The 20808-nt window shown below is 42.7% G+C and overlaps 1 protein-coding gene across 2 annotated transcripts in view; it reads right to left on the bottom strand.

Annotated features, from left to right (window-relative positions):
* The window catches only part of LOC137534108 (ribosome biogenesis protein BMS1 homolog), a 67814-nt gene that overhangs the window by 35872 nt on the left and 11134 nt on the right, over nucleotides 1-20808 (bottom strand). Inside the window, exons 1-6 of one of the 2 annotated variants that reach the window (XM_068255473.1) lie at nucleotides 7839-8010; nucleotides 7529-7610; nucleotides 6220-6299; nucleotides 5053-5241; nucleotides 2393-2535; nucleotides 518-639 (exon numbers count right to left, since the gene is read on the bottom strand). In XM_068255473.1, coding sequence (XP_068111574.1) covers nucleotides 518-639; nucleotides 2393-2535; nucleotides 5053-5241; nucleotides 6220-6299; nucleotides 7529-7610; nucleotides 7839-7985 — 763 coding nt within the window. In that variant the 5' untranslated portion in view covers nucleotides 7986-8010. Of the gene's footprint in view, nucleotides 1-517; nucleotides 640-2392; nucleotides 2536-5052; nucleotides 5242-6219; nucleotides 6300-7528; nucleotides 7611-7838; nucleotides 8011-19935; nucleotides 20127-20808 lie in introns of those variants that run through there. The other variant, XM_068255472.1, reaches the window with a different exon arrangement.

The raw sequence follows: 20808 nt of genomic DNA, 5'->3' as shown, positions 1-20808 counted from the left end.
TAATCACTCAAAGTAAGTTGTTCCTGATTTACTTCATTTCAATAGTACGTTTCTTACCTTAATTATATTATATTTTTGGTGTATGGAAGCTTAAAAAAGAAACATAGATAAGGTGAAAAACGGAGGAAAAAGCTTTGTGAATAGAGCCCAAAGTCTCAAGCTCCGTACACGTTAGATGAAACTCGACCAAGGTAACCAATAACAACTGCCTCTTTCGAGAATCTAGCTTGTATTATGGCAGCCTCCAACCTCTTTTTGCTGCTCAGCCAGTAAACCATCCTAGCGTATCACTTGTGAAGCGACAGCATTGTCCTTCCTACTTACCCGCCCAAACGATCACACTTTTGTGCCACTTTTTGCTCAATCCACTTCTCCTGGCCACATATTTGTGTTAATACAATAATGCAGCCGAGCTTTGAGCACCCACATCTCCAACCTATCTCCCTTATACATAATATGACAAACATTTAAAAAAGCAATATTGAAACACGATTTGCAATATGAAGCAAAATATAACCTGGTATGTGAACTTGGCTTTTATTCTTCAGATAGGCCCCCCGCAGGTACCCATACAGAGATACCTTCCGATCACACTTAGGATTAACTCTCATATCTTCTGGATTCGTTAAATCTTCCATTCTAAGAATTAAACAAGACAGAGTGCATAATAAATAAATAGTAAAAAATTAAGTATAACCAAAACAGAGAAAAACTTCATGTCTTTAAATTATTATTTTCTTACGCAAAATACATTTACATTCTCAGCTATCACAAATAGTTCATGCACAGTTTTTAGAGACAAATAAGTAGCTCTGCTTTCTTTATATGCACTGCAACAGATTTATATACTGCAATATTAGGTAAAATTCAAAAAGCTGTGCGTCTTAGGTGCCCAAGAAGTAAGACAAAGCAGAAAAGCATGATGTCTGGGTCATGCCTCAAGATGCTGCTAATTCTCTTATAAAAATGTCAGGTATACTTCATTACAGTAGTCCTGGTTATCTGGAACTCAACTAACCTGCAGTCTCAACAAACCATCACAAATTGCCAGGAGGTTTCACAGAGGAGAAGGGTGATTTGTGATGCAATTGTTGAGCTCTGCTGGGTTCCAAGGCTCCACCACCTTTTCACTGGTCAGAAAAGTGCTACATTAAGCATGTTTTCGTAAATTATGTCTGGCACGGAGCATGCACCATCTGCAGCTGCCCACAATGAATTTAGTCCCGCCTTCTGAATTGTGGCTATGCCAAATTATGCAGAAACAATCCTCAGCTCTGTGCCCTCAACACTGCTCCCACTCTCCTGGGGTCCTGTTAATGGGCTTAACTGCGAACCGAGACTCTCCCGCATTGAACTGCCATAACTGATCAGACTTCATGGCAAGCTTCTGCCGACGTGTCTATCAAATGCTTTTCTGCAACCATTTGTTAGCATTTGATAGCTTCTGGTAGCTTCAGGCTTTTTTCACCACCACTGCGGGACACAGAGAAACAGCGATAAGCAACCCTAGAAGGAGCACGTTGCTACCAGGATCGCTTGAAATGACAAGAAAAATTGGGATCAGAACACGGCTTTTGCGCAAACGACAATACAGATGCTGGCCATTCACTTGAATAGGTAGCGATTTAGCGATGAGCATGTTTAGTGGTAAATATTTATGTGAACCTGCCCTTAATTTTTAATTAACTCAGATTCAGGCCAACTATTTAGCTCAGACTGCATTTATATTCAAGGTCACATAATTTGATAATATCAAAGATAAACAATCTTCATTACAACAAACAAGCAACATTTTTAAAAGGGGGTCACTAATGGCAGCCTCCCTATTTCTGAGTTCCTTTAAAACTCATATCCAGGTACTGTTCTAAGAATTTCATGTAATAGTCTACCAATCAGAGTGCTTAAACGTTACCCATGTGTGTTAAATGATGAATCTGTAGCTAAAATTTCTGTTTTTTAAGATCATGTTATCAGAAGTGGCGAGTTTTCAGACGGGGCTGTAGATTGAATTGCATCAGCCCACTGTTCAAACTGCAAGAGGGCAAGCACAAGCTGAATCTCTCTAAGATGATTGTCACCTGTAGCAATACTGCTCTGTGGAGCAGGAAGTGGCCTGTGTCTGGGCTCCTAACCAGGTATTTTGAAGTCATTAATTTGACATCAGCTGATCAAGGAGTTCAGGAAGAAATGAAAGAAACAAGCTCTGCAAGTGAGAACCTGTACAGCTTTAGGAAAATATCTGAGCCCGGAGTGGGGCTGTAAAATCTATGACATGGTCTTTCCTGTGCATTTCTTTAATTGTTGTACCTACCACTAATAAGGCCTCTCATGCAGATCATAATGACTTCAAAGGCTTTGAGGGAAAAAAAAAAAAAAAAAAACAAGATCTCACCTGTCTGCAAGAACATATGGATGCGATGTCTGCCAGATCAACGGGCGAAACTTCATAACGGAGATGAATCTGCCCAGATTACGGATTTCTTGTTTTTGATACTCTGCATACACCATGCCAGAGAGGTAGAAAAGCTTGGCACCCTAAAAGAAAGAATTCATCAGGTTATAGATATTATGTTATGTTATTTCCTCACACATTCACCAATAAAGCTGGCCATAAACTGCACCGCAAATGACATCACCAAGAACCAACATTGCATTTCTGTATTTCAATCATCATGTTGATCAGAAACACCAAAAACTACTACAATTTTTGCGTTTCTCTAAAAATCACATCGCTCTGGTGTGATCCAACTCATAGAAAACCATTAAGCAAGAGCTTTTTAAAGCGTTCTGAAAAGCGCTCAGAAGCGCTCTTGGTGTGCACCAGGCCAGAGCTGGCACTTTGCATACAAGTAAGCAGACCACACAATAGATCAAAACAATCACACTCAAACTTTGGCCTTTAGAATTACTATTAAAGGAGAATTGTCATCGTTGTGGGCACTGAATAGAAACAAGACAAAAACATTTAATGTGTACCTGAAGCAATTGGAAAAAAAAGGAGTTACTTACCCAAGTAGGGGGAAGCCTCTGCTTGGTCCATAGGCTTTCCCGATCTTCCTACACCCCTACATTGTTGAGCTGGGACCCTCTTTTAGAATATTCAACAATAACATCAAATACTGCTTGTGACCATGCTCCCACACTGCACAGGTGCAAAGCACAGCCTGCTCAGTAGCTTGGAGCCACTCATGTATGACCGTGCACAGGCAGCTCCATGCTACTGCGTGGGTGCAAACCCTACTGGCGCCTGCGCAATGCAGCCACGATTGAACACGGAGGGGAGCGTGTCCAGGAAAAAAGTCCAGCAGGCAATGGAGGGGTCATAGACATTGGGGAAGCCTTTGGGGCATCCAGAGGCTTTTCTCTAGATTGGTAAGTAACTAACTTTATAATTTTGTTTAACCGCTTATTACTTACCTAAAGAGATTGAAGCCTCAGCCTCAGGTTCCTATTCACTGTATTCTAAAGGTTCCGTCGCTGAGGGAAGGCATTGTCACTATGCACATTGTGGCCGCGCAGCTCTTCTCCCTGTATCTTGGCCATGCAGTAGACGAGCCCACACATGCATCTGCAGTAAGCTGGACCCACAGGCTCCATGTTACCCGGCAAGCACGACCATGCTCATGTTTCTACTGCATGGCCACATCTGCAAGACGGGAGGAAGCGCGGCCCCGATCTCAAGGTGAACCGCACACAGTGACGGGGGACATCGAGAAGTGAGGGAAGCCTCAATAGTATCCTGAGGAGAACATCTGATTTTGATCTTGAGCTTTGGCTTGGGATTGCTTTAAACACAGTCCAATGACCGCGTTGGACACTGTGGAAATTTGCTCATCATGTTTACCACAGCAGGAGTAAAAAAGTATCTTCTGGCAGTTCAGATAAACTTGAAGGAGCTAATGATTAATACACACAATGCAATATTCCATCAGATTGGCGGTCTTAACGATTATTTCCTACAGGTCCGATCTGATTCTCGATCGTTTATTTCATCGATTTTGTATAGGAGTTATCAGGAATCAGATTGGACCTGCCAGAAATCAATCGATTTGACCATCAATATGACCGAAAAATGCATTGTGTGTACTAAGCGTAAAAAACTGTTTAAGATATCTTCCTGAGCAGATTAAAAGCAGTGGGAAAATATATCAAACAACTGCAGTAAATCTGGCCATAAAAACATATAGATTGCCACCCAATTGCTGAAAGGAACGGATTCAGGAAGAAATCGATCATTAACACACACTGCACATTCATTTTCAAGATTCCAGCAGGGAATATATTAAAATTGATCAAATCACTGCGTTGCACTGTTCAATGCATTGCAATGCTATGGGTCATCAATCTAGCAGTGCTCCCACCCCAAATCAACCTAGATCCTCCATCTTGTCCGATCGCTACTGTCGATACATATATTTTTTTTGTCACAATCGACCACAAGACATTTAGGGGAATAGATTCCCTGCACAGCAATTAAATCTGCAGGGAATTGAATGGAAAATCGACAAGTGTATGGGCATCTTAAGAAGTATTTTGGCGGTATATGAAATCATTACATTGGTTTCAATTCATAAAGGCATGTTCGGTCGATTTTTTTTCCTTAACATTTCCGAATGCCTGTTCGTCAGTTACCACCTGCTGCAAGCAGGTCTTAAATAGCAAATACTTTGATTGCTTTACTAAATGCTCTAATTTTTGACATTTTAAATTGACATTTACTGACATTTTAGTTATTACGGTAACCATACAAGTCGGTAATTTACCTCACTGGTCGGTAATTTTACTTTTCCATGAGGTGAAAGACTTAATGAATTGATTTTACCAAACATATTTTAAAACTCTGTTTTCTGCATTACCACATCTAGGTAATGCTTTGGGAATTGAGGCCAATGAGTATTTCTTAGTTAAACTCAAGTCTTGAAAGGATTACAAGAGTGACTAATGCTGTCTTGGCAATAATCCAAAGAGAATAATAAGCAAGGGGAGAAGTAACTGATAACTAGGAAGATTACTTGACACATCCGGGAGTCTTCCAATAAGAACTAGAAGTACCTGATACACTTCAGTCCAGAATCTGTGCTTAAGCCTTTTCTTGACCTTGCGCAATTGCTTGTTGTTCTTGAAGGAATCCAGATGAGTGAGGACCCCCATTATTTTAGGAAAACCATGGACTTGGCAAATGTTGAGGAACTCAAATGTCTCCATCTCAAATCCAAAACTAGCATCAATCAGCATCAGGACCTATTTATAGAGAGAAGGGACAACGTTTACAGATACCCAGTATACATCTCTGTCAGGTATTAAAAGTCCCCACAAAACCAAAACCCCACATCAGTGGTTTGCGGAAGAAGGTTTTGCTTTAATTATGCACTTTGGGTCCTCTGGAAGAAAAGCGCTTTACAAATGTTTTGTTGTTATTATAGTCTGGAGTTTGTTGGGATACTTCTCTACCAACTTTGCAGATCTAGACTGTGAAATATTTGTCAACTTCTCTATACAGAACTGTTCAAGCTCAGTAAAACTCGATAGTGACTATTGGTGGATTACAATCCACAGATTTTCAATAGAGTTCAAGTCTGAGCTCTGACTAGGACAAGGAAACCCACCTTTACCACCTTCATACACTGTTTGCTCAATTTTGCTTTGTGTTTCAATGAATGTGTCCCACTGAAAACTTTCTGGAAGAGAGCAACAGGTTGCTTCTGGTATTTTATGGTATTTTGTAGTGTTGGTGCTCCAATTCAGAACACCTGCATACTCGCCAATGCTCAGCACCAAACAAGCAAAAAGGTCAGGATGACGTCACTGTCTTGTGTGTCATGTGATTCCGATACTTTTTCCTTCAGATTTCAAAAGGGGAAGCGTCAGAGTCACATTAAACGTAAAGTGACACGCAAGGCGTTTCTTCGGTGTTGAATAGCGGCAATCGTGACAATTCGGGTTTACGCAATTGGAACACCAACACTCGTTTTTGACCCTTTCCTTTTTTCTTTTACTCACTCTTTGCCATAAATTGGTCTTTTGTTAGCCTCTCTGACCAGTTTCCTCCTTGCTCTTCCATCCAAATCGGATGGATGACCTAATGCAGGACGGGCCTAGTAACACCAAATACTTTCCAATTTGAATGGACGTGTATTTATCAGGGTCGCTGAGAAATGGGGAAAACGACAAGCGTCACATATTTTATTGCTTCCAAAGACAAAACAATTTTGTTTTTACCAGGTCTGCAACTTTAGCCAGATCTATCATGGTGTTGATGTCAGAGCCGCATTCTATTATAGTCAGACGTCGCTTTTTTCCTAAAAATACAAAAGAAACCATCAAAAGTGAAAAATTCAACAAAACTTTAAAAAAAGGACTACTTCGGTGAAATCATTGACATGAAACATTGGGGTTACTGCACTGCTTCACTCAGACAGAAATATATTTCTATATATTCTGTGTCTGGTAAGCAAATTGCAGTGAGGCTGCAAAATCTAAACACGTACATTGCTGCCCATAATTATTCATACCCTTAGCAAATGTTGACTTAAAGTTACTTTTATTCAACCAGCAAGTAATTTTTGATGGGAAATGACACAGGTGTCTCCCAAAAAATAATAAGACTATGTACAAGAGGCATTATTGTAGAAAAAAAATATATATATTTCTTAGCTTTTATTTACATATGAGCAAAAAGTGCCCAGTCCAAAAGTATTCATACCCTTCTCAAACTGACACAGTCTGTGGGAAAATCCAGAGTTCTATTGCATTCCAAATAGTCCAAGCTGTTCTAAAGCATCCTAATTACCTTGATTAGTTGGGAACCGCTGTTTTAATCAACTTAACAGGTGAACAACAGCAGCTCTCTGCAGATGGATTGTGAATAGTCATGGCTAAGACAAAGGAGCTCGGTGAGGACCTGCGGCTGCGCGTTGTGGCAGCTCACAAGTCAGGAAAGGGCTACAAGGCCATTTCTAAATGTTTTCAAGTTCTAATGGCTACAGAGCAAAGTATTATTAAAAAATACAAGATGTTCCGCACTTTGGAAAATCTCAGAGGACGTGGTTGGAAGCCAAAAGTGACACGTGTGCTGGCCAGGAGGATAGTGAGAGAGGTGAAAAAGAATCCAAGTATCACCACCAAGGCCATCCTGGTGAATATGGGCTCTGCTGGTGGCAATGTCTCAAGGCAGACAATCCAATGGACACTGCACACTGCTGGGTTCCATGGATGTAGACCAAGGAGGACATAACTTCTCCAGATAAGGCACACAAAAGCTCGCTTGGCCTTTGCAAATGCCCATCTGGACAAAAAAGAAGACTTTTGGGCTTCTGTGTTATGGTCAAATGAAACACAAATTGAATTGTTTGGTGACAATGATGCTTACTTCATTTGGTGTAAGAAAGGAGAAGCCTTCAACCCAAAGAACACCATCCCCACTGTCAAACATGGTGGTGGTAAACTTAATGCTTTGGGGGCGTTTTTCAGCCAATGGACCAGGGAACCTAATCACAGTAAACTGCACCATAAAAAGCAGAGTTAGTACCTGCTAATGATGTTTTCAACAATCCTTCAGGGCAAAGGTGAGACGTCGCTCCCCCCAGGAACAGGAACAGACAGCACTTCCCCTATAAAAAAGTCAAATGGTTAGTCCACCCTCAGTGCGTTTAGCCAAGTACCCGACAGGTGAACATTCCACTAACCCATAACCGTGCAACTATCAGACACAGACAATTAACACCCGGGTGGGATCGTTGCCCTGAAGGATTGTTGAAAACATCGTTAGCAGGTACTAACTCTGCTTTTTCCCCACAATCCTTCAGGGCAAAGGTGAGACAATTAACAAGTAATACAACCTCAGGGTGGGACCACTGCTTGGAGAACCTTTCTACCAAACGCTTGGTCGTGTGCAGACATTGCATCAATTCGGTAAGGACGGATGAACGTAGAAAAGCTTGACCACGTTGCTGCCTTACATATTTGCTCAGGCGAAGCCCCTGCATTATTAGCCCAAGAAGCTGCCCTAGCTCTAGTAGAAAGCGATTTAAATGAGGCAGGAGCTTCACTTCCCATAACTCTGTAAGCTTCTATAATAGCTAACCTAATCCAATTAGCTATAGTAGATTTAGAAGCTCTCTGACCTACAGTTTTCCCTGAAAATAAACCAAAGAATCTGTATTCCTGACATCTGCAGTTCGGTTCAAATATTCCAGAACACATCTTCTAACATCTAATGAGTGAAAAATCCTCTCTTTTCCACACTTTGGATTCACACAAAAAGTAGGCAAAATAATATCATGCGACCTGTGAAACCTAGACATAACCTTCGGACAAAACTCTGGATATGTCTGTAACCCTAATGTATCCTGAAAGTAAGGACTTTCCATAGACAAAGCTTGTAGCTCAATGACCCTTCTGGCTGTAGTGATGACTACTAAAAAATACTGTTTTTAATGTAAGATATCTAAAAGAACTGTCCTTAAGAGGCTCTAAGGAACCTTTGGACAGTCCCTTTAAAACCCCTGATAATCCCAAGGAGAAACGTATGGTTTATAAACTGGCAGTTTCCTAGAAAAAGCCTTCAGAAACCTCACTATCAAAAGGAGAGGAAGACAAGGGGATAACTGAAAAAGCAGATAAAGCAGCAATCTGCACTTTAAGCGTACTTACAGAAACATTTTTATCCCAACCCTCCTGAAGAAAATCCAGGACTGCTGGAACTGACAGGCTATCAAACTTAAAGCCGGACAGCCGAAGATGGAAAGTTTTCCAGTATTTCAAGTAAATCTTCCTAGCAACTTCTTTACGGATACCAATCAATGTAGAGGCTGCCTTGTCAGATACTCCCAATTTTTGAGTAAGGATCCAGACTGACAGATTCAATCTGCCTGGATGTGGATGCCACAGGTACCCTTGCAGCAGCAGATCTGGCCTGCAAGGAAGTCTCCAAGGGTCCCCTAAGGTGCAATCAAAATCATCCGATTTTGACAACCTCTTGCTGATAACTGCCGGAATCAAATTGAGAGGAGGAAATGCATACCGAAGTGGAAAGTTCCACTCCTGAATGAATGCAGTCACCCCCAAATATATGCTTTTTTGGATTGAGGGAGAAGAAACTCTGAATCTGGCCATGGTCTTCTGTTGTGAACAGATCGATTGACTGTGTTCCCCATCGTTTTGTGATGTCTGGGAACACCTCTCTCTGTTTAGAGACCACTCTGATGACAGAATCCTGCTTCTGCTCAGTTTGTCTGCCTCTATATTGAGTTTTTCCTCGAGACGAACAGCTCTCAAGGATAACACATTCTTTCCTGCCCAGGACAAGATCTCCTCCACTTCTTGCAACAACAGGGATCTCGTGCCTCCCTGTTTGTTGACAAAACGCTACTGCCGTAACATTGTCAGAGTGGATCAGAACATTGGACTGTGACAGTATCGATCGCGCCTGAAATAAGGCCCGCTTTACTTAATTCCCTCCAGTTGGATGACCTCAGACTCCAGTTCTGTCCACTTCCCTTGAAAGGCTCTGTGAGCTATACGAGCTCTCCAGCCCCAATCGCTTGCATCCGTACTAATTACCTTGTCTACAGGCTCCTTCCAAAGCCTTCCTTTCACAAGGTTGGATTCCTCCAACCACCACTGCAGAGACAACACCACAGTTTGAGGAATTGTGACTTTGAAATCTTATGTTTATGGACGACCGTCCCAATTTCCTAGAAGGAAACTCTGCAACTTCCTGATGTGCGCCAGTGCCCAGGGTACTGCCACCATTGTGGATGACATCAATCCCAGCACAGACAAAATCATCCTTAGGGAAACCTTGTCTTCCCTCTGTAATGATTTCACTGCCAAATTTATCTTTAGGATATTTTCCGGAGGAAAGAAAATCCTCTGTTTTAATGAATGCACTAGCATGCCTAGAAAAGGCGTTTTCTGACTTGGAATCAAAGAGTACTTCTCTAGGTTGATAATCCAACCTAGGGATCGGAGATGTTCCGATACCAGATTTAAATGGTTTGTCAGTTGATCTGCTGAACTTCCGAGAATAAGCAAGTCGTCTAAACACGGAATGATTAAAATCGACTGCTGTCTTAACGGAATCAATGCTTCTCCCAGCATCTTTGTGAACACTCTTGGGGCAGAAGTGATCCCAAAAGAAAGGCTAACAAACTGGTAGTGTTCTACCCTCCTATTTACTCCAACTGCAAATTTTAGGAATTTTTGCGATTTTTGGTGAATGCCAATATGCATCTCTTAGATCGAGAGATGCTATAAAGGCCCCTGGAAACAGTAGCTCCCTTACTGAAAAAATGGATTCCATCCGAACTTTTTCTGTCTCATAACAGGTTAAGTATTTTTAGGTTCAGAATCAGGCGGAACTTGCCCGACGACTTTTTACTACAAAAATAGTGAAACAGAAGCTTTGCTTTTGTTCCTTTACTGGCACAGGATACAGACTAACCAGCAAGCTCATGGTGACCCAGAACTCAGAGTGTGTAAGAGGCTGCAATGGTCTTAAAAGCCCTCTTACTAAAATGCTAAGAAAAGCAAAAAAGTTTGCTTTCTTCAAACAGAAAGAATTTGCAATAATTCAGGTTGGAGTGAGCTTGAGATGTCTCTCAGTGCATCACTGCTGACTATATGCAAATTAACCATTGTTACCCTTAGCAGCTACACACCGCTGGAATGCAATGATGTGTCAGCTTGTTAATTTGTACAGAGCCCTAATAATCCAACATGCATACAGACTGTTTCGGATTGTTTGATCCGGCACAGGATAAAATACATTCTGTTTTAGCATGTTTTGCAATATACTCAAAATTTCTGGAAACAGAGTGGGATCTCCTGGGGCCTTTGAGACCACAAATCTTGACGATGGATGGAGCGCAAACTATTTGGTAACCAAACTTTATTGTTCGGCAAATAAACGGGCTTTTTTCCCCTTTTGCCCACCTGAGAGAGAAGCATATTAGCCTCCCCCCACCGCCTTACACGAGTCATTGGGATTTTGACTGAGTTTTTTTATATTTAAAGCCCCTTTTCCCGGACTTGTCAGAAGTCCACTTTCTGCCTTTTCTCTGATCTTTAGAGGCATCTCTTTGATCACACAAAAAAACTTTAGTTGCAACAGCTTTTTTCTTTTTAGGAAATTTTTTTTTTTCTTTTTGTTCGATGTACTTTCCAAAGCTGATCATTAATTTCAGCAGTGGGTGTAAACCTAATTGCCTCAGCCGAGGAATCAGCTAAATATGCAGCAGATTTAATGAGAATCGCAATAGAATTCAACAAATGCTCAACAGGTGCCAGTATATTAGCTCTGAGCTGATTAACCCACAGCTCCAAAGCTCTGACCACACATGTAGAGGCAACAGCCAGCCTAAACATAGCCACACTAGCCTCCAAAGACCTCTTCAAATAAGCATCCACTTTTTTATCTAGTGGATCCTTTAGCTTTGTATAATTGATCATGAATAGACAAATTAGCTACCACATCCTTACTCAACTCCAAAAGAGTAATTAATGGCAGCAATCAACGCCTCCGTATCCTCAATACGGAATTTAAACTTTGGAACAGACTCAGATTTTATTTCTCTAATGTCTGAATCCTCAGAACTAGCTGCAAACTCAGCCTAACATCAACCTCAGTCACAGATACTCCAGATACAGCAACCTGAGAAGTAGATGGATTAGCATTCAATAATGAAGACTTAATTGATTCCAATGAAGCATTAATCTCCTCTCTAAAGGATCTCAATGTATTCTGAACAAAGTGACCCGGCTCCTCCCTCATAACCCTCTCTATGCACAACTGACAGAGTCTTTGCATAGGGCAACATTAGCTTAACATTGCACAAAGGGCATCTCTTATAATTAGGAGGGAGCCTATGCTTATCTGCAGCAGCAGCCTCAGCAGATTTAGCAGCGGCCTCAGTTTTGGCCTGCAAACAAACAAAACCAACAAGGCATGTAACTCTGTACAGCTTTAGCACATTTAGCCCAGAAAGAGAAGCCATTATCTCACCTTCTGGGCGGCCTGGTTGCTCTCAATCCTCACAGCGTCTGACATGTCTCCAAACTTTCATGTCCAGCGCAGGACCAAACTCCCTCTGAGCAACAGTGCAAACAGGCCTGCGCAGCCTCCCTTTTAAAACATATCCGGCCTGCCGCAATTGGATGAGGGGCGGACCGGAGGTTCAGAAGGAGTAATGAACCAGCTCTACAAATTGCTACATTCGGCATACCCACCGGAAATTATGCATCCGGATGCAGCCAAGCGTCCTAATGGCCGCAATGCGCTCCCCCCCAAATACTCCAGGATAACTTGGTTGGCCTCGGTGTCCACCCCACCCTACGCCATTGGATCACAGACTTCTTGAGCAACAGATCCCAGGCCGTCAAGCTGGACACTATCATCTCGCAGCCAAGGACCACCAATACAGGTGCCCCTCAAGGATGTGTTCTGTCCCCATTCTTATTCTCCCTATACACCAACAATTGCAGGTCCACGGGGGACTCTGTCAAAGTCATCAAGTTTGCTGATGATACAACAATAGTGGGCCTCATCTCCGGAAATGATGAGCAAGAATACCGCAAGCAGGTTGACAGAATCTGCCTCTGGTGCAGGGAAAATGGCCTAGTCCTCAATACTGCAAAAACAGTAGAGATGATTGTGGACTTTAGAAAACGTGCTGCCACCCCTCCTCCAATCTGCATTGATGGTACGGAAGTGGAAAGGGTGCCCTGCACACGCCTTCTAGGCACTACAATCTCCAAGGACCTAACTTGGAAAGCCAACACGTCCTCCACTCAGAGGAAAGCCCAGCAGAGGCTATTCTTCCTACGGCAACTGAAGAAGTTCGGGATGGCCCGGGAGCTTCTCACGAACTTCTACACAGCCACAATTGAATCTGTCCTCTGTTCCTCCATCCTTGTCTGGTACGCTGGCGCCTCCGCCAGCGACAGGCACAAATTACAGAGGGTCATAAGATCAGCTGAAAAAATCATCGGGAAATCACTCCCCGCACTAGACCAACTCTACAACTCCAGACTTTGCTCCAGAGCTCTGAGGATCGTCAATGACCCGTCCCACCCAGGCTTCCGCTTCTTCCAGCGGCTCCCCTTGGGCCGGAGATTCCGGTCCATCTACACCAAGACTGAAAGACACAGGAATAGCTTCTTTCCCTCAGCTGTAAACTCTTTGAACTCTACGAACTTCTTACCTGCCCCATTCAGGTAGCATTCGGTAGCACACGACATGACTGCACTGCCGCACATCTTACATGACTGCACTGCCGCACATCTTACACCTTACTTCTTGAGCTCTAACTTGTGTCAACATGTATGGTTAATCGCTGTATCTGTATTGTTTACTGTATTGTTTTCTTTTTGTACTGTATTATATTGTATGTTTTATCCCACACATAGCCCTGTACATGCCAAAACCAATTCCGGGTTCGACCTAGTCGTGCTTGGCGAAATAAATGATTCTGATTCTGACGCTGCACATGGCCGCTGGCTTACCTCCGTCCTGCTCCTCTGTCGCAAGGCCGCCAAGGGGAACCCACGCCTTCCACACTTGCTCTCCCTGGCAGCGGGAGAGAAAGGTAGGCAAACCCCAGAAAAGATCCAGCCTGGGGCGCACGGCCAGACTGCCTCAGTACCACAGTCTCAGCCACCCAGAAGGATCCACCTGCAGCCCAGCACACAGGCTTCACCCAGAGGGGAGATGCCGACCTGCCTGGACGCAGGAACAAACAGCACTGAGGGTGGACTAACCATGTGACTTTTTTATAGGGGAAGTGCTGTCTGTTCCTGTTCCTGGGGGGAGCGACGTCTCACCTTTGCCCTGAAGGATTGTGGGGAAAAAAAGCAATACATAATGATTCTTAATGACATCATCAGGCAGTCTGCAGAGAAACTTGGCCTTACCAGTGGACATTTCAGCATGACAATGAATCAAAACACACAGCAAAAGTGGTGTAGAAATGATTAGCAGAACACAACATTAACGTTTTGGAGTGGCCCAGCCAGAGTCCTGACTTGAATCCAATTGAGAATATGTGGAGGGAGCTAAAGATCAAGGTGATGGCAAGACCACCCTTCAACCTGAAAGATTTGGAGTTCATTGCTAAAGATGAATGGGCAGAAATACCTGTGGAGACATGCAAAAAGCTGGTTTGCAATTATAGTAATAGTTTGATTGCTGTAATAGCCAAGGCTTTTCTATTGGTTATTGAGAAGGGCATGAACAATTTTGGACTGGACACTTTCTGCTTAAATGTAAATAAAAGCTGAAAAAAATGTGATTTTTTTTCCCCACAATAATGCCCCTTGCACATCTTTTGGGAGACACTTATGTCATTTCCCATCAAAAAATTACTTGCTAGTTGAATAGAAGTAACTAAGTCAAAATTTGCCAGGGGTATGAATAATTATGGGCAGCACTGTACATACTTGCTGCTGCATGCTGGTCTATAACCATTGTATTTAGTTAACCTCCCTGGCAGTAAGCTCGAGCTACACTTGGCTGGGCTAGCCGCCGGGAGCTCAATGCAGAGTATAGCGTGCAGCTGGCATGTTTACTCACCTCCCGAGGGATCCAGACGTCTGTAGCCACTCTCCTTCCTGTCCTCTGAATCACTCTAGTGAGATCGCCGTCAGTGATCTCACTACAGAGTTACAGCGCCGCCCAGGGGACAGAGAGAAAATTGCAGCGCTGGAGTCCAGGGAGGTGACTAAGTGCTGGGGCTGCTGTAGGTATTCTGACTTTTTCCTGATTTTAGGGTCTGAAACTTGATGAAAAGACCCTAAAATCTGGAAATAAATCATACCGCCAGGGAGGTTAAAGAGGTATTAAACTCAGCATTTCTTCTTTGCTTAAAAAGATTATTTACAGCATAAAATATACAACCTCAAAAACTGCATTCAAACAGTTAAACACAGTTCTTCAACTTCTTTAAGAAAGCTTGCTGCTGCATCCAAAGAGATGATAACATTAACTTTTGTTTACATTCCTTTATTCCTAGATGTGCTGAAAATCACCTCTCCCTGCTGTAGAAGCAGAGAGCTGAGAAAAGATCTCAATATAGATTTTACTATATAAATACAACAGCTATGCAATAAAATGCAATGGCAGCTTTCAGAGCACATAAACTGTACTTTGGGAACTTTTAAATTTGTAAACAGACAATATTACTTGTGCACAAAAGCAAATACAACTGTATGGGTAGTAAAAAGTAGGAAAACTTATTTTGATTGAATGTTACGTCACTGTTTTCTCCCACTTTAAATATTTTGTCAGAGGATCACTATATGAATCGTTATACAACTGAGATCTTGTTGGACATCTTCCATTGTTTTGAACACCTATAAATACTGAGAGTATAGAGAAAATCTGATAAATGTTTTTACAAAGCGACTATACTCTTTTCTGGTAAATACAATAGAGTAAAAACAACCGATCCCTATGAAGATCCATTATTCTGGCAGGCTTGGAATGAGTGTCACAGGATGTGCACTTATTAGGGCCACAGAGGGCCCCTGAAGAAGTGTGACAGGAAGCAGAAGAGAGTAAAGATGCTCAGATCCAGCCTATTTACACCACCTCCTCCTCCTTCTGGTTTCCTACAGTTGCATCACTCTGAATCCCGCTTCCTGTGCCTGCCAACATACAGAGAAAACTAGGAGGTGGTCCAGTTGCCCAACTGGGAGAGAAAACCAAAGCAGACAAATAACTATTCTTCTCAGCTACCGCCCTGCAGATGAAGGGTAGAGGAAGAACAGGGGTCAGTGCTGGGGCAGCATAGCAAGAGGAAATAGGAAATAAGTCAGCAAATCACCTGGGGCAATATCATGCTTCAGCATGTTTTATAGGCACTTTCAGAAGGCAGCATAAAAAAAAGAAAAAGACAAAGACAAACACTTATATCGCGCTTTTCTCCTGGCGGACTCAAAGCGCCAGAGCTGCAGCCACTAGGACGCGCTCTATAGGCAGTAGCAGTGTTAGGGAGACTTGCCTAAGGTCTCCTGCTGAATAGGTGCTGGCTTACTGAACAGGCAGAGCCGAGATTCAAACCCTGGTCTCCCATGTCAGAGGCAGAGCCCTTAACCATTACACCATCCAGCCATGCATAACACAAATGGCACCATTAGGGAACACATCAAGGGACACCATAACAAAGGGAGCAATATCAGGGGCTGCTACATAACACACGGTGTTCTGTAATAGGACATTACAACACAGGGCACAATCATGTGGCAGCATCACAATAGTCGCAAAATAAGCAAAGAGCAGGATTAGGTAAAAGCATAACATGGGTCAAAATGGATGGATAATATATTACAGGGCATTATATAAATAAAAAGGTACTACTAGTTGGCAACATAACACAGGGAGCTCTACCAGGGGGCAATACACAAAGAGTAATAAACGGAAAACGCACACTAATATTGCTGCTTATACATGAATGTCCATACAGGGTAGCAAAATGTGGAAATGTACACTTTAGCGGATATTTAAAGGAACAATACTTTTTTTTTAAACTGGAGGCAGTTAATGACTTTTATGACTGTATAAAAAGTAAAATTACAGATATTTTAATTTGTATTCTTTTAAATCAGGGGTAAGGAACCTTTTTGTCTGAGAGAGCCATAAACGCCACATATTTTAAAATGTAATTCCGTGAGAGCCATACAATATGTTTCAAACTGACAGCAGGGCTCACGTCCCTGTAGCCATGGTGATGTGTATGGAGTCGATTCGTCAGGCAGCGGCAGGGTCAGGCACGTCTTCAGCTTCTCTTGGGGTTCAGCAACATCAGCAATTTCCCCGAGAGCCAGACAGGAGAAATGTACAATTAGCTACAGTGGAGGAAATAATTATTTGACCCCTCACTGATTTTGTAAGTTTGTCCAATGACAAAGAAATGAAAAGACTCAGAACAGTATCATTTCAATGGTAGGTTTATTTTAACAGTGGCAGATAGCACATCAAAAGGAAAATCGAAAAAATAACCTTAAATAAAAGATAGCAACTGATTTGCATTTCATTGAGTGAAATAAGTTTTTGAACCCTCTAACAATAAACGACTTAATACTTAGTGGAAAAACCCTTGTTTGCAAGCACAGAGGTCAAACGTTTCTTGTAATTGATGACCAAGTTTGCACACATTTTAGGAGGAATGTTGGTCCACTCCTCTTTGCAGATCATCTCTAAATCCCTAAGGTTTCGAGGCTGTCTCTGTGCAACTCTGAGCTTGAGCTCCCTTCATAGGTTTCCTATTGGATTAAGGTCTGGAGACTGACTAGGCCACTCCATGACCTTAATGTGCTTCTTCTTGAGCCACGCCTTTGTTGCCTTTGCTGTATGTTTTGGGTCATTGTCGTGCTGGAACACCCATCCACGACCCATTTTCAGTTTCCTGGCAGAGGGAAGGAGGTTGTCGTTCAGGATTTCACGCTACATGGCTCCGTCCATTTTCACGTTAATGCGATTAAGTTGTCCTGTGCCCTTAGCAGAAAAACACCCCCAAAGCAAAATGTTTCCACCCCCATGCTTGACGGTGGGGACGGTGTTTTGGGGGTCATAGGCAGCATTTTTCTTCCTCCAAACACAGCGAGTTGAGTTAATGCCAAAGAGCTCTATTTTGGTCTCATCAGACCACAGCACCTTCTCCCTCACAGAATCACAGAGTCACTCACAGAATCATTCAGGTGTTCATTGGCAAACTTCAGACGGGCCTGCACATGTGCCTTCTTGAGCAGGGGGACCTTGCGAGCCCTGCAGGATTTTAATCCATTGCGGTGTAATGTGTTTCCAATGGTTTTCTTGGTGACTGTGGTCCCTGCTAATTTGAGGTCATTCACTAACTCCTCCCGTGTAGTTCTAGGATGCTTTTTGACCTTTCTCAGAACCATTGACACCCCACGAGGTGAGATCTTGCGTGGAGCCCCAGAGCGAGGTCGATTGATGGTCATTTTGTGCTCCTTCCATTTTCGAACAATCGCACCAACAGTTGTCACCTTCTCTCCCAGCTTCTTGCTAATGGTTTTGTAGCCCATTCCAGCCTTGTGCAGGTCTACAATTTTGTCTCTGACATCCTTGGACAGCTCTTTGGTCTTTCCCATGTTGGAGAGTTTGGAGTCTGCTTGATTGATTGATTCTGTGGATAGGTGTCTTTTATACAGGTGACTAGTTAAGACAGGTGTCCTTAATGAGGGTGACTTATTGAGTAGAAGTGTCTAACCACTCTGTGGGAGCCAGAACTCTTAATGGTTGGTAGGGGTTCAAAAACTTATTTCACTCAATGAAATGCAAATCAGTTGCTATCTTTTATTTAAGGTTATTTTTTCGATTTTCCTTTTGATGTGCTATCTGCCACTGTTAAAATAAACCTACCATTGAAATGATACCATTCTGAGTCTTTTCATTTCTTTGTCATTGGACAAACTTACAAAATCAGTGAGGGGTCAAATAATTATTTCCTCCACTGTAGGTAACTCAGGGGTTGATTCACTTTGTAGGACGAGATCCCTGCACTTTGGCCCAATAGGCTGCCTGTCAAGTGACAGACAGCCTATTGGGCCAATCAAAGTGCGGGGATCTAGTTCTACTAAGTCACTGGACCTGACAGGGTCCAGAGTGGGACAATTGGAGCAGACGGCCATTTTGGGGTTGCACGAGTAAGTTAGTAGTGCAAGCTACATCAGTAGCGTGCGCTACTTTGGAAATTTTACTTGCGCTGCCACACTAAGCTGAGCTGCTTGAGCGGTGCAGCTTAGTGAATCAATCCCTACTGATTTGTCTGGGTGCCAGATGTAGCCATCAAAAGAGCCACATCTGGCTCCAAGCCATAGGTTCCCTACCCGTTTTAAATAGTGTAAGATTATACTCAACTGAGTAAAATAGAAACCTTATGTACACATGACCATACAATTTTCTGGCAGATTTACCTGCCAGACGATTATTTCCAACATGTCCAATCTGAATTTTATTTTATTGTTCGTTTTTCCCCAAAAAAATTTTAATAGTTTTTTTTAAAAAACTTTTGTATCCATTTTCATAGAACTTAAAGAGAACCAGAGATGAAGCACCCTCATGTATTTTATTACATTTATCAGTGGGAACATGACAGTAAACACCTACCCTGCTTTTAGTTTCATTGTTATCTGCTTAATTAGTCTATTAGCAGCTGTGATAAGAATCCACCGACTATTCAGTTGAGGTTTGACCTGGAATCATTATAGCTGAGTCACTCTTCTGTGAAGTGTTTTCAAGCCCAAGCCTTCCCCTCTCCTGGCTTAGATTTCCTGCTTTGCATACTGAGAGCTGTGATGACTGGGAGGGGCTGCTCTGCTGAGAGAGAAGCTCTGTGGCTGCAATATGATCCCTGTGTGCTCTGTGTGCACTAGATACTGATAATAACGGCAGTTTCATTCCTATGAGAGACACTTCCTACAGGCAGTACATCATACCAAAATGAAAGCACACAGCAGCCTTTCTCATATAGCCTAGATAGCAGCCTAGTCTCATATAGCCTAGACAGCACATCCAGAACAACTCATATAACCCGGAAAGAGAAGGGATATGAGCTGGCAGCCATATTTGATTTTTCCTGGAGCAATAATGGATAAAAAATACTAAAAAAGGCACAACAGAGCGGCAAAATTATCAGGTAGAGCATTTATTCTTTACAAGCTATCAACTGATATGTTTATTTTGTGTGAAACGTTCATCTCTGGTTCCCTTTAACGAAAATTGATTAAAAAAAAAAAAGGGATTGAAAAAAAACGATCAGAAAATTGAAAAATCTATTGAAATTCAGGCCAGACAAGTTGGAAATAATCGCTGTGGCAGGTAAATCTGCCAGAAAATTGTATGGCGTGTACCTAGTATTAGGTTTTCCATTCAGCATTCACAGGGGATTAATATGTCGCTTAGTTAGAATATCTCACCAGAAACAATGGTCACAGGCCCCCGGATCTCACTTAGCTTCTGCTTGGTGAAGTTTTTAATCAAACATCTGATCAGGGTACTCTTCCCAACCTTTGGGGGTCCAACAACTACCACAACCACAGGAGGGGGCTCTAACGGAGTGCGATCAACAACTGGAATATGATGCTTCTTTGTTTTCAGATCTTGCGCTCTGTAACGGAATAGCATTATATACAGATTAATACGTTGTGCTAGAAAACTGCTGATTGATGCAGCAAGATGTAAAGGAAGCCTGAAATGACATAACTACAGAGGCTGTCATCTTCATCCCCTTTCCAGAAATGCCAGTTGCCTGGCTACAGAGGTCTACTGTGCATAAATAAATAACTTCCATTAATAATTGGTTTGTCTTTTAAGAAGGAAAGACATTACACTTCTCACCTATATAGTAGCTTTAGTTGATGTATATCATCAAGAAAGTCTCCACCAGTGTTTTTAGCACACTCCACACCCTTTGGGGTTTAGGCCCCGTTCACATCACAAACGCGGATGGCCATGCGTGCGGAACGCAACGCATGCGAACGCACACCATCTGCGTTTGTGTGCGATGCGTGGCTGATCCCATCACTGAAAAGTGAATGGGACAGCCACGCGTTTTTGCAAAAAAAGCGTGTAGCATGCGTTCCCGGACCGCACAGGTCCGGAACGCATGCAGTGTGAACATCAGACAGTGCACTCTTTGCACTGTCTGATGTCGTGCGTGTCGGCCACCTGCAAGCGTTTCCAAAACGCGGCTGGAAACGCGTGCAGTGTGAACAGGGCCTTATAGTCACGAAGACTCTGCAGTCCTCACAACTATCCAAGGAGAGCGACCAACTACCATCAGCTTCAAT

The sequence above is a fragment of the Hyperolius riggenbachi genome, chromosome 10, assembly GCF_040937935.1.
Source record: "Hyperolius riggenbachi isolate aHypRig1 chromosome 10, aHypRig1.pri, whole genome shotgun sequence".
Taxonomy (NCBI): domain Eukaryota; kingdom Metazoa; phylum Chordata; class Amphibia; order Anura; family Hyperoliidae; genus Hyperolius; species Hyperolius riggenbachi.
Note: the sequence above shows the minus strand (reverse complement) of the source record. Positions and strands in the feature narration are given on the sequence as shown.